This window comes from Filicampus tigris, chromosome 1 (genome assembly GCF_054856515.1).
Source record: "Filicampus tigris isolate MCC_2025a chromosome 1, RoL_Ftig_1.0, whole genome shotgun sequence".
NCBI classification, from domain to species: Eukaryota; Metazoa; Chordata; class Actinopteri; order Syngnathiformes; family Syngnathidae; genus Filicampus; species Filicampus tigris.
The window spans coordinates 24,521,031-24,534,492 of record NC_141217.1 but is presented as its reverse complement, the minus strand read 5'-3'; the positions used below and the strand labels follow the sequence as shown (position 1 = coordinate 24,534,492).

Below are 13,462 nucleotides of genomic sequence, written 5' to 3'. Positions count from 1 at the left end.
TCTATTCATTTAATGTGTTAGCATTGGAACCATTGAGGACCCTAAAATGAGCTTTAAATCCTGGTCTTTTAAATGCATGAAACATTAAAGACAGCTACTTACTTGTGTGATTTATATAATACTGTGTTATACAATTATTTATATTAAATATATACTGTAATTTCCGGACTATAAGCCGCTACTTTTTTCCTAGGTTTTGAACATTGCGTCTTATAGTCCGTTGCGGCTATCCTGTGGATTTTTCTTCCACCGCTAAGAGCGCTCTAACCGGAATTACAGTACAATTCAATACAATACATTTGACATTAACAGGATGTAATTGCAGGTTTAGGAGTTCGACAGGCAGGGGCACAATGTGCTATGTGGTATGTAGTATGTAGTAGAACAATAAACGGTGGGCATTAACTGACAAACTGGAGCGCCATAGGGCAGTGAAATGACGATAAGTATTGTTTATATTCTCTTGATTCTGTTCCATTTTAATCAGCAAAGTTGCTGCCGTGTTAAATGGCACTCTTTGGAACGAATCTGTTCAAGTACATGTACATTTACAGTTCAAAATCATTCTGTAAATGCAGTTAATATCTAATTTTCAACATAGATAGGTGCGGCTTATATAAAGGTGCGGTTTATATGCCGTAAAATACGATCTACCTGAAGTCAGGCATATGATTTTAAACATTTTAACTGTTGATTTGTTATTTGTTTTTTTTTTAAATATCTACATTATAATAATGTATTTAGTGGTGCTAGTGATGATTTTTTTTTTTTTTTTATCTAAATAACTTTTTTTGTACAGCATTACATTTTTTAGAATTAATTTTTATTAACTGCAGGAAATAAGTAATAGGAGTAATAGAAGTAGGAGACTCCTACTTTGTGATGGATTTGAACAAATATTTGCTTTTACTTCCAGTCACCTTAATGTGAACTTGATTTAAATGTCTATATCTAATATACATCTTTCTGTTCCAGTCAATGTACTACAAAAATAGAAGTCTTTCATAAAGGATTTGCTTTTTTGGGGAGATTGTTTGGACAATGTTTTGACACTACAATCAGTTAACTTTTACCTTCCCTTCTGTATTTTTTTGTTTTTTTTAGAGCACGTCTGTTCAATTATTTCCTCCATGCTGAGAAATCTCAAGTCCCAACAGAGAAGCAGACTCCTAAACAAGTTCACAGAAAATGACTGTGAGAAGGTCTGTATACTGTTGATCTTTTTTTGCAATTATTTTCTCCTTTGTGCAGTCTGTAGTTTTTAGTGCGATACGCAAAGTGAGGCATTTGTGTCGCTTACTTCCACAATGGAGAAATTCATGTGTTTGAGTGACAATGCCTTGTGAAGACAATAATATATACACTTGAACTCCGATGTAAAAAGTACAATAAAAAAAAACCAAACTGAAATGTGGTCCATCTAAAGAATTGCATGATATCAGTTGTTGAAAATTACTCATGGTAAAATGAAGATAATACACCAGCATCAGCAACATATATGATATGATGACAGATATCAAATAGTGGTGCCTCATGACACACGGTGAGTAGCGAAAATATTCTTATATATATTTGTAACATTAGATGTTACATATACTGGAATGAAAATACACTTCTTTCACAACTCCTGGGTAACGGTAAACATCTGTACAATGTGATATTGTCATAATTTCATGTGTAGTCGTATGTAATACGCCACTTAGATTTTGGATTTATTTTATTTTTTTGTTTTTTATCCTTAAGAAATTATGGTAATTGAAAGGGAAGACGAGAAAAAAGGAGGATTCAAAACCATTTGTTTCGTACTGTGCATTGCACCGCTTTATGTTAATTCTCATGGTAAGCATGCCTTTTTCTACTGTGTGTCACTGTGTTCATACGCCACTGTGCAATGCGCCACTCGTGACATTGTAAACGCCTGTGACGGGATGTTTGTAAACAGAGAATCCCTTGTACAGTATTTATGTACAGTGTGGCTTATAAAAAGTCTTCAAACCTTCATCATGCTTTGGGGCTGTTTTTCTTCAGCTGGAACTGGGGCCTCAATCAAGGTGGAGGGTATTAGAAACTACGTCATGTATTCTGTAAAGCGCTACATACAATACAATACAATTGTAATTATATAGTGCATTTAAGTAAAGATGAGTTGACTTGCTGGGTTGTTTGAATTTGGACGATTCCGGTTCTGATTCCGGTTCTTTGATTCAATTCCGGTTCCTAACAATTCTCAATTCCGATTAAGAAAAAAAAAAAAAGTGAGTTATTTTTTGACAAATCACATTCATTAACTTCGTTTTTAAACAGTATATTTACTTTAAGACAATTTTTTTGTATTATTTTGTATTATTTTTCACAAGAGCCACCTTTTTGAGAAGACAATTTAATAATGCAGCTGTTACTGAAAGCATGCTACTGAACACCAATTGTTTGGCTTCAGAAAGAAAATATATATGACAAACACACCGCTGCATTTTAAGGGCAAGCAAGGAAAAGTCTGTCTAATCTAAGCAGTCTATGGAAACATATGATGTATCTGTGTTTACAGTATTTATGTATATGCTGCAGCTACGTATGCTATAAGCTAAATATTAGCTGGATATATGCATTTGTGTGTTGAACTTGTTGGATCAATGCTGGCATTAGACATACTTAGCCGATTCTGACTGTGGTCCATGAGCCGCATCGCGTCGGCCGAATGAGCCAGCCCAACTCATCTCAAATCAATAGTGTTGATTTGAGATGAGTTGAGAGTTCCAAATATGAGTCAGTTTCACAAAGCCTTCAGGGCCCTGCTAGAAAGTACAAAATTGGAATACCTATTAGAACAGCTGAACTTTATTTGGGGTTCATCAGAGGCACTTTAAATGGTGCTAAGTATGTGCTGACTCCCATTTGGCACGAGTTTGAATGTGATGTGTTAATTGTGAACGCAGCCACATCCCCATTTTGAGGCTATCATGTTATCTCAGATTTTTTTCATTGAGTTGTAGATGTTATCTGTTTTTTTTTGTCGTTTCAAAAACCTGGCATTTGGACAGCCACATCGTTTTATATCCACTGTACATGCAGACAGCATTTACCCCGATTTGAATTCCCTTATTACTGTTTTATGCCTTACCATATTTTCTCATTTGATTTTGTCTCTTTGCACTCACATCCTTTCCCTCATGCACACCTATTTTCTTCCCATTTGGCTTTTGTGTGCTGCCACACTCGCTTTCTTTCTCCCCGCCTCAATTTCTTTTTCTCGCCAGGTTGATCGACTGATGGAGTTGCATTTTAAGTACCTGGAAGCTGTTCAACAGGCTGACAAGAGGATCGAAGGGGAGAAACATGTAAGCATTTCTCCTTTCACCGGCCATCCCTTCCTTCCTCCCCCTAAAGGATTCTCTCTCTCCCAGCACCTTGCTCTCTCCTTTTACAACTGTCTCATTGTGCTCCTTTTTGGTTCGGAGAAAAGCCTTGAAAACACAGCTATTTTTTGTGAAACGTTTACACGTTTGCAGTAAAGGTGGCGATATGAACCACAATCCCTGTTGTAAAAGGCAGGATGGTTAATCGTAAAACGGAATCTTTTGTTGTTGCGGTCCTGCACGGTGTCACATCCAAACCTACGTGGAAAAAGCCGACAGTTCTCCCTGATAACAACATGACACTTTGTAGCAAAGGAAGGAAAAACTGCACACTTCTCCTATTGAGCTGTTTCCAATTGTGTCACTCTGGCTGTGGAATAGACAGACTGATGGAGACAGTTTGTAAGATAAGGTGGTCAAAACTTGACAGAAAATAAATAAGGAAGCTGGAGCTGCAGTGACCAGGCTAGAGAGTAAATATAAAAAAAATAAATGAAAAAATTGAGGAAATATGCATTAAATGGAGGAAAGTGAACAAAGGTGGAGCGCAAATTTGTGTTCAAGAGTTGGAGACCATGTTACGATGACAGGAAGATTAATTTGTCAGTCAGACTGAGATTGCCTTGAAAGGCCAGACAGGTTGACATTTTATCTTCCTTCTCTTTCACTTTTTTCCCCTCCCAGTGTGCCTCTGTCATGCTCTTGTTTCCTTCCCTGAAAATGGCAAAAGGATGATTTGTGTGTGATAAGAAACCTTGTCTGCATGTGTACCACTATCTTAGAAGCCACATACCCCTTCTTCCATTCTATGACTTATGCGCATATGCCGCCCAGCTTGTAACAGAGAGACAAAGCTTACATTTATTTTACACGTCAGAAAAACAAAACGTTGCATTCAGCCTTTACTATATTTCAGAAATATACCAGATCAGAAAGACAGACAGAAGTATAAAAATTAGGAATAGACCGATTATCGGCCGGGCCGATTATCGGGGCCGATATTTGGCATTTTGGCGATTATCGGCATCTGCCTTATTTTTTTATTTTAAGGCCGATAAATTAAAAATTGCTTTATTCGTGCTCGCTGCAGCGTGCTTCTCTCTCTGTGTTTGCTGCACAACTTGCCCTGCCTGCACAGGCAGCTAAATTCAACTTTATTTATCGAGGACTTTAAAACAAGCACCGCTCCAAGTGCTGTACATGGTGCAAAAATTGACGGCAAAGTACTGCATGTGAAAGTCCGGTCTTGGAAACATGCTTATTTTTCTGGCTAGTAGCTGCGTTGAGGATTCACTTTTATGTTTTTGAACCTTAAAACAAAGATGTGTGAAAGATAAACATTTCAGTTATAGTGGATTTTTAGAAAACTATTTACTGTAAGGAGATGTTTGTTAGACATGCAGCTGAGCCTGGGAGCTGCCTGCACTTTTTTGTGAGACTTAAATTTGTCTATTTTTTAAGATCGAGAAAAGCTTTAACATCTTGTAAATCACTAAAGTTGTTTGTTAAAAATGCGCTTAAAGGCATTTAAACTAAGTCAAGTGTTAGAGTTTTTATTTTTCATAAATTCCAGTCACCATGACATCCTTTGTAATAGCTTTTGATGTGAGAGAATAATCATTAGTACCTCTGCCGAGGAGGTTAGAATTTCATCCGTATTGTCTTTTATCGCTTAAAGTATGTTTGTTTGTTTGCAACTTGATAAATATATTTTTGATGTGTGCCCTGTCCACCCACCACATCATGACCACTTCGGCACTCTTTTCGGGACACCGCCACAGAAAAGCATACGTGATCAGAATAGGAGATGTAACGGCAGATGTAATTTCCAATATAGTTTTATGATGGCGATGGTTTAATCCTGGAACATAATATTTTCTTGATCATTATTTCTTTTGAGGAAAAATTTCACAATTCAAATATCTAACGTCGAACAGAATCACAAGTTTCACTGTGCTAATAACCATGTGAAGAAATCTGAAATCAGTTTGTTTTTGTGGCTGCCGGAAAACATTTTACTTTTGTAGCACTGATGCTAATTTTGAGTGGCAGGAACACTCAGAAATGTTTCTATATTTAGCGCACAGTGAGTTTCTTGCCTTTGCTTGTTCATTCAAGATGGTCTGTTTGTCTGTCTGGTTAAGGAGTGCAACCTACTAGTTGGCTAAGATATTGGTTTTATCAATTTATTTGGGCAATTTGTTTTGTGCTTGTAAAGTGATTGGTACTCAACAGTGCAACACTCTTTTCCATTTTGCTGAAGTTACATTTTTAATGGATTTAACGTCTTTCAAAAGTCTTAACTTTAACAGACCTATTAGTAGAACCTAAATGTTCAGTTTGATGTGACTGTCTACTAAAATCCATTTCTACTTTTTAGTGACTCGAGTTCAATTAAATTTAATGAGTATTCAAAAAAAAAATGCTGACAACTCTATGACTTGCAAGAACGTGTTAAAGACTCTCCCAGGTACAGTACGTCCGTCCCCTCATCTGAATTGTGAGGCTTCCACTGCTCCAGTTTATCTCTCTGTTGCACCTTTACCCCCGTAAGCCTGGTTTTAAGCGCTAAACAAAATGGATTTCTTTGCAGCATGACGTCCACTGGTTTCTCAGAGGATAGCAAAGAAAAAAGTCACCTCCAGACAACAGTTCCACCAACCAACCCTAAATAAGCTGCTTATTTTACTGCCATGGAGTATCTCTTAACTGTCCTTCTCCCATCAGAATTATTCCATAAATTTAATCTCATAGCTACTTTCCTATTTCCGTTGCTTTACATTTAACCGACCTTCCTTTTCCCTGGCGGTTCTTCATTTTTTAAGCATTACATTGCCTTTGATCTGAAATACTGCGCTTGCGAGGCAAGACAGCTTTATTTATACAGTATAGCACATTTCATACATAAGACAACTCAATGCGCTTCACACAAGCAAAGACACGACACCTACAAGCGTTTACAAACACAACAGTTAATGACATTCAGCATAGCAGAGAAAACAAAATTGAATTATTCGTGGGTGATTTTTAAGTGTGGTATCATTTTGTAATTCTGCTGGTTTGTGACCATGTTTGACCTGATGGATTGTACATTTTCACTAAAGTAGCAGGCAAACTCATTGCATTTATCTGTTCAGAGGAGTTCTGGCGCTATTTGATTTGTACATTTTCTTGTTATTCGCAAGCACACTTCAGACATAGCAGTGTTCCACTTTGGTGAGTTCTATCTGAAAGTCATGCGAATACCTTTCGGCGCTACTCTTACGCCTTTAATTTGAATTTACTGCAGCTGAAATATTTTTTCATCAGGCTCTGTATCTGAGTCTTTAATGAGGTGATATAACCTCTCCCGTCCCCAACCCAATCAAGCGTAATAAACAACACCGATTGGCTCACACACACTGTCCAAATACAGTAGGGTTTTGCCAAATGCTGACGACACCACATTCATTTTGCATCAGCAAGGTATCACAAAAAAATGAGCCAGCACAGGACTAATGCTTAGATTGTAAATTCCCAAGCAAAACTAGATACACAAATACAGAAAGTAACATACATTCAATGGATTAAAAGGTCTACACATCCCTGTTCATTGCCAAGTGTTTGTGATGGAATAAAAGAAACAAAATAAATAGTTTCTAAACTTTTTCCACCATTTAATATGATAGTCTGTACAAAAGAGGGGACATCAAAATATAGTCTGTACAAAAGAGGGGACATCAAAATAAACAACCGAGATAATGTGGTTGTAAAAGTTTGCACGCCATCTTATAACTGGGGAAGTGACAGTGTTAACCAGTCACTTTCAAACTCATGTTAAATGAGTCAGCACAACACCTGCCACCGATTAACACGCCTCTGATTAACTCCAAATAAAGGTCAGATGTTCTAGTAGGCTTTTCCGTGACATCATCATTATTTTTTATTTGTTTTTTTCATTTGCGGCAGATTCCTGAGGGTTTTGTGCTTACACTGACTTGATATTTGGAACAGTTCATAATTCCTTCCGTGTTGACTAAGCCTAAGCCTAAATTCCAGATAAAGAAAAAAAAAAAACCCCAAACCACAATGCTGCCACCGTGCTTCAATGTCAGTATTGTGTCCTTTTGGTGATGAGCTTATGATGTTGTGCTTATGCCCAACATACTTTTGGGAATTATGGCCACAAAGCTCAACCTTGATCTCATTTGACCATTTTGCCACGAGTTTGGGAAATTTCACTTTGTTTCTTCTTTCCGCCATGGAACGCAGGTTTTGTTGTTACGGTGCCTTATCTACTTTTGTGAGTATCCAGCTACCTAGTGTGGCATAACGTGAGGTACACCAGGGCTGGAACTGATGCCAAAGGTGCCATAAAAATAAACTAAAACTTTCTTACAGTGCTGCTGCTTTACTTAATCAAAACAAAAATAGCAAGGAGTCACATAGGTCCACAAAAAATTTAAATTCTCCAACAAAAGTATTTTCTTAGTCAAAGGCCATTTTCCTCCACATCATGTGATCGCTTTCTCCAACTCTTTGCAGCTACCTAATCCCTGTGTCTGTGCTTGTTCCCCCTTCTTTTGGAAATCAAAGTGTCGCTAAGCCTTAAATCAATGTACAGAGAGTAACATTTCAACATGTTTCAATGTCATATGTATAAGCATACGAGTTGAGCTGCAATATTTCACAGTAATTATCATCCAATTGTAAAAAGAAGTTAAAGAAGTCAACCCAAACATATTTTTTTCAAGAATATGTTCTATGCAAGCCCACTAGTTGAAACAAGGAATTCTGAGAAATATTGCATTTGTGGAATTAGAGTTAATCCACCCATTTTTAGCCATTTTGTCACTTGTGTCGACTGAAAATGACATCACAACTACTCAGGGCTCAGGTAACGACCAATCACGGCTGACCTGTTTTCTGAAGCCGAGCTGTGATTGGTCGTTACCTGAGCCCTGAGTAGTTACGATGTCATTTTCAGTCAACAGAAATGACAAAATGCCATCCCCCTGAGATGGATAAAAACGGGTGGATTTTTGCTGCTTAAACTCATATTCCACAAACACAATAATGCCGCGTTTCAACTAGTGGGCCTGCTGGGAACATATTCTTAAAAAAAATATGTTTTGGTGTATTTCCCCCTTTAAATATTGTTCATATAAATTGTAAAAAAAACAAGACAAATTCCATCCATCCATCCATTATCTGAACCGCTTCTCCTCACGAGGGTCGCGGCAACTTCGATAATGACTTTTAGGCAGTGTATGTCAGCTATTAGGTGCCGGAGAATCTTGAATCGTAAAAGCACATAGGAAATCAGGTAAGGTGATACCCTCCTTCAGAATGTGACGTTGACAGTAGATGTACTGTTTTTCATTCCGGTGTGTGCCTTCAATGAATATTTTTCTTGCACTTTCGCCAATTGATTGAGTCGTGTTAATGAGCTGAACTGCAAAGCCATAATTGGGTTCTGCACTGTCATCGATCTTTAAGGACAAGGCCGATTAAATCCGAGGGATGCAAATGTCACATGTGACGCCATTAAGCTCCTCACTGGAGGCTATTTGTTCTTATCAGGAAAGCTGTGAAAAGTTGCCCTTTTTCCTGATTTACTGTGTTTGCCTTGTTAAGTTGTTTTCACAGAAACAAAAAAGTCATTCTCTGTTGGACTATAAAAGATCACGATTTGGCTTTCTGTGCACACTCACCAGCAAGTGTTTTCGTACACCTTTAGCATTTATCTTTAATGTGAGTAACAACCAAGTAACCAGATCTACATGATGCAGGAAGAGGAAAAACACTTAATTTTCACTCTCTCTCTACTTACAGAGTTAAAATGGATTGTTTGCGTGGCGCTCCAGTGGCTAACACACCAATTCCCTTCTCCCCGTCACGTCTGCTACTTAATCTGTAATGGTGATTAATGTTGCCTGTGTGTGTATTGGCAGCGCCATGTTATTGGCAGACTGACGGGGTTGTTAAGATGGATAACTATGCAAGTGTGCCTATATGTGAGCGTGAGTGCGTATTGACTGTGTGCCGTTTAGCAGTGAAATCAATTGATTGGTGTGTCTGGTCAGTGATGAAAATGGATTAGTGGGAGAAGTGCAAAAGAACACTACAATTATAACACTGCAGTTTTTCTGTGCATCTCTTTGTTTTCAGGTGGTTTGTTGTGTTGAGAGAACAATAGAAGCCAGTGAATTGTAATTTGTTTTCCTTGTCGGGCTCCCCGTGGAGGCTGTTGTGTATTCATGCCCTACTGGTTTGTCAGTGGTAGCCAATAATAAACAAACTGCTCATCTAGTGTAGGGATTTTTAGTTTTAGTTTGCAAAGAGGATCTGCACTTTCCCAATGTCCTATAGAATGATTTTCATGGACAGTATTTATTGAAAATAGCATGTGCAGTGTAAAACTTTAAACTACACGTTTAATTAGCTTTTCAATAATCGTATCTAATCGCACTTGGCGTGTTTTTACGAACCTGCTTATATTTGGTCTCGGTCAAGGTTTTATATGATGATGATGCCGCTGTAGTTTATCAGAACTTGACACATAAGAGTTTGAGCCATGAATGCAATTATTGTTGATTAATTGACGTGTATGTTGTGCGTCTTTAGGAGATGGTTCGCCGTGGCGAAATCCTTGATGACAACATGGAGGATGAATTTTACCTGCGCCGACTGGATGCTGGACTGTTTGTTCTTCAGTCCATATGCTACATCATGGTGGAGATCAGCAACTCTGGACTATCACAGGTACGGCCGTGCTCTATGCTCGCGGGCCAGCGAGCGAGCGCCGTAACTTTGCTCAAATAAACGACCACTCGACTCAGTACAACTCTTACGATTAAATTATATTATGCATGATAACCCTATTAAAAACCCGTGGATGGAGCCATGGTGTACAAGTAGAGGAGTTCTTGTCTTTGACATGCTAGCAGTAGTTAGCCTTATCCGACATCGGCATCGCACTCAAGGTAAAATCATGCAAGTAAAATATGAATGGACTATGGCAATAATGAGTCCGCTAAAAAGATAAAGTAGTCCTAAGACAGTTGGTCAACGATGATGTATGCACTGCAAGAGAGTATTCGTTCATTTACATTGGGTGAACATTGAATGAAGGCTAATATGTGTCAACGACTGCTTTGGGGTAGACCTAATGCAAATAAGCATTTACAGTGCACTGATGGAGGACAAACTGCACATTACACTACGTAACAATGTACAAAAAACAGTCAACTGTTATTCAAAGAAAAGGTTTAAAACAAAATCAATAATGATCAATATCGACTGATATGAAATACTTAGATTGTGACAGTTTTTCAAACATTTCTCAGCCCTTGTAAGCACATTATCTTTAAAATGGAGTTTATTTAATCTTTATATCGACAGGTTTATTTCACTCTTTCATAGTTACATTGACTTCATATTAAAGGTATTATGTTAAAAAAAAAAAAAAAAAAAAAAACTTTTTCTTCGGGTGCAGCCCATACTGGGAAGGAAAAAGTGAACAGGCACAGTAAAAATTGATTGTATTCTCACTTAGGTGCGACTTCATCACAAGCTGACATTTGCCCCTCCATACCTTAACTTTGGGGCTAATCAAAAGGCCTGAGCTGACTGTGACGTATCACGTAGATTTGTCATCCCTGCATCAGTTACTTTACTCGTGAATCACTTGGAGCATAGCCTATCAAGCTTCCAACAATGAATGATTTTAAATACTTCAAGTGGTGCTAAAACCAAACCGGCTGAATTGAGAGGGCATTATTTTGGTTCATTATGTTCAACAAAATAATCATTCATTTGACAACTAGAAGTTACGATAAGGAAGGGCTCCTTGGAAAAAAGTCTCCCCATGCAGTAGAGGTTCCTCGAACCCAAAAGGTTTTGAAAACTCTTGTTTTATCAGCTCGCCAGACACTACACTGATACAATTATCAGAAGCTGCTGGCTTACAGGTACATTTTTAGAAATATGCAGCTCACAAAAGATTTACTTGATTCTCTAATTATACTCTTGGTAGGCGGGCAGAAACTCTTGAGGACTTAAGTGAATTTTCCCGAATATGTCCCCACTAGTTTGAATTTGCTTAAATACCTTGAGTTTCCTCTTAAATTTCAGTGTTACCTTTGAAATTATGATCTTCGCCTTTTGTCGTATTCCAGAAGTTGTACACCTTATTTTCTGTCTTTCTGTCTGAATTTAGCTGCAGCAGAGAGTTCATCAAATTCTCAATTTAAGAGGAGGCTCTGTCAAAGTCGTGCGCCACATCATGAGAGGTGAGTCATTCAATGAGCTCAGTAAGCGGCCTGCAGCACTACCAAAAACAAAGTGGTGATATAATCATCCATTTCAAAGACATTTCAAGTAGCTTTTTTTATTGTATTTCTGCTACATTCAATTTAGCATAGTCAGGTTGATAAATGACACAACAAATTTAATCCAATATTTTGATTTCGTTTCTTTTTCATTCTTTTCTTGACTATAATACTTTGTACTGATGCTGCGCATAATATATACCGGCGGTAAATAAAATTTAAGTGGTTTGATTACATTTTGTAATCAAATAGATAAAATAAATAAATATTTCAATAAACCTGAAAAAAATATTCTAATCAACCGCAGCGTACAATACAGTGCCAAGAAAAAGTATTTGCCCCCATCCTGATTTCTGAGCACAAGCACACACCAGAGATCCACACTACAGCTGCATCAATCGAATATTTTGGTATTTTGGTTATCCTACTGAAAATTCTACCCAGTAATCAGGTATTTGGTTAAAAAAAAAAAAAAATATATATATATATATATATATATATATATTGGGTTTGTCAGAGCACAAAAAACCTATTTCCATTTAACAATAAATGACCGGTAGGTTTTCATTTTTAGATAATCAACATTTTCAATTTAAACTGTGCAGAGCAGCCCACAATTTTCCTCTCTTGATAGTCGAGCTACGTCAGTGACTTTGACAGACAGACAGTTGGAGCGACTTTGCCGCATGAAGTTCATTTGCCCCCAAGTCCCAGCACTGTAAAACTGACTTCAGATGACTACTATCTTAAGACTGTGCACCGATTTGTGTATATATACACACGCACACACACACACACACATTTACATGTAATAGTAAACATTCACATTTCCTCTTATTTTCACCGCACTGCTGCTAAATACTTTGACAATACATTCAATAAACTATTTAAACAGCTCAGCCAGGTAAACTCGGGCAGCCACTCACTCTGAAAACAGAATTTCCTGCCTTTTTCACTCTTTCCTCACAAAAAGAGTTGGACTCATTTCGATTTTTCTCCTCCGGCACATTCATTTATAACTGAGGCGAAAACTCAGACTGGTAGTCTGCTTAGCCATTGATCATTGTTTACAAGGCTTATGTGAAACCTGCAGATTCGTGCGACGACCCCAAGCCACTTCTCTTCTCGCACCCACAGTGCCAACGGTGGTCAGTCACCCTCCCGCCACCAATGGGCGGAAACACTCTGTGAATATGTAAGCGCATAGAAACGGTACTCAGAAAGAGACAAGATTTGTTTTGCAAAAAAAAAAAAAAAAAAAGACACTTGTCTTCTTCCCGTACTGCCACAGTTGCGACCATTCTCAGTTCAACAATCAACAGACTGCAGTGTGTGAAAGAGAAACGGAAGCGGGCCCGAAGCCAGCAGCTATGTTTGTTTTTTCAGTGTCATCTGTCATTCCTATATCATTGTGTGATAAAGCTGAAGAGGCTCCACTCACACCCCCTCTGGCCCTGGAGCGTGTAGCAGGCTAGATAGAGCCATCCGTCACGCGCGCTGGTGGCAACAACGTGTCGACGTGCCAGTTGTCATTGTGTGGGGAAATGTGTTGCATTTGCCTCCGATTGCATCTGGGCATCAAGACAATGTGCCAAAGTTCTTCTGTGTGTGCGCGTGCATGTTTATGTTGCCTTGATTGTTGTCACGCTTCAGTCCTTTTACATGATCAAACATATCAGGAAGAATATGTTGGGTATGCATTGATTTTTTTTTTTATTATTTCTCATGGCCACCCTTGGACTAATGCAAACATGCAGTACTTGAAACATTCATGTCCATGTTGTGTACTTGTAAGAT

The 13,462-nt window shown here is 38.1% G+C and overlaps 1 protein-coding gene across 1 annotated transcript in view; it reads left to right on the top strand.

The window, feature by feature from the left end:
* Positions 1-13,462, top strand: part of ctnnbl1 (catenin, beta like 1) — a 37,120-nt gene that overhangs the window by 21,066 nt on the left and 2,592 nt on the right. The window contains exons 12-15 of the mRNA XM_086028630.1: positions 1,105-1,202; positions 3,255-3,335; positions 9,960-10,097; positions 11,554-11,626. Of these exons, the coding sequence (XP_085884756.1) occupies positions 1,105-1,202; positions 3,255-3,335; positions 9,960-10,097; positions 11,554-11,626 (390 nt within the window). The remainder of the gene's footprint in view (positions 1-1,104; positions 1,203-3,254; positions 3,336-9,959; positions 10,098-11,553; positions 11,627-13,462) is intronic.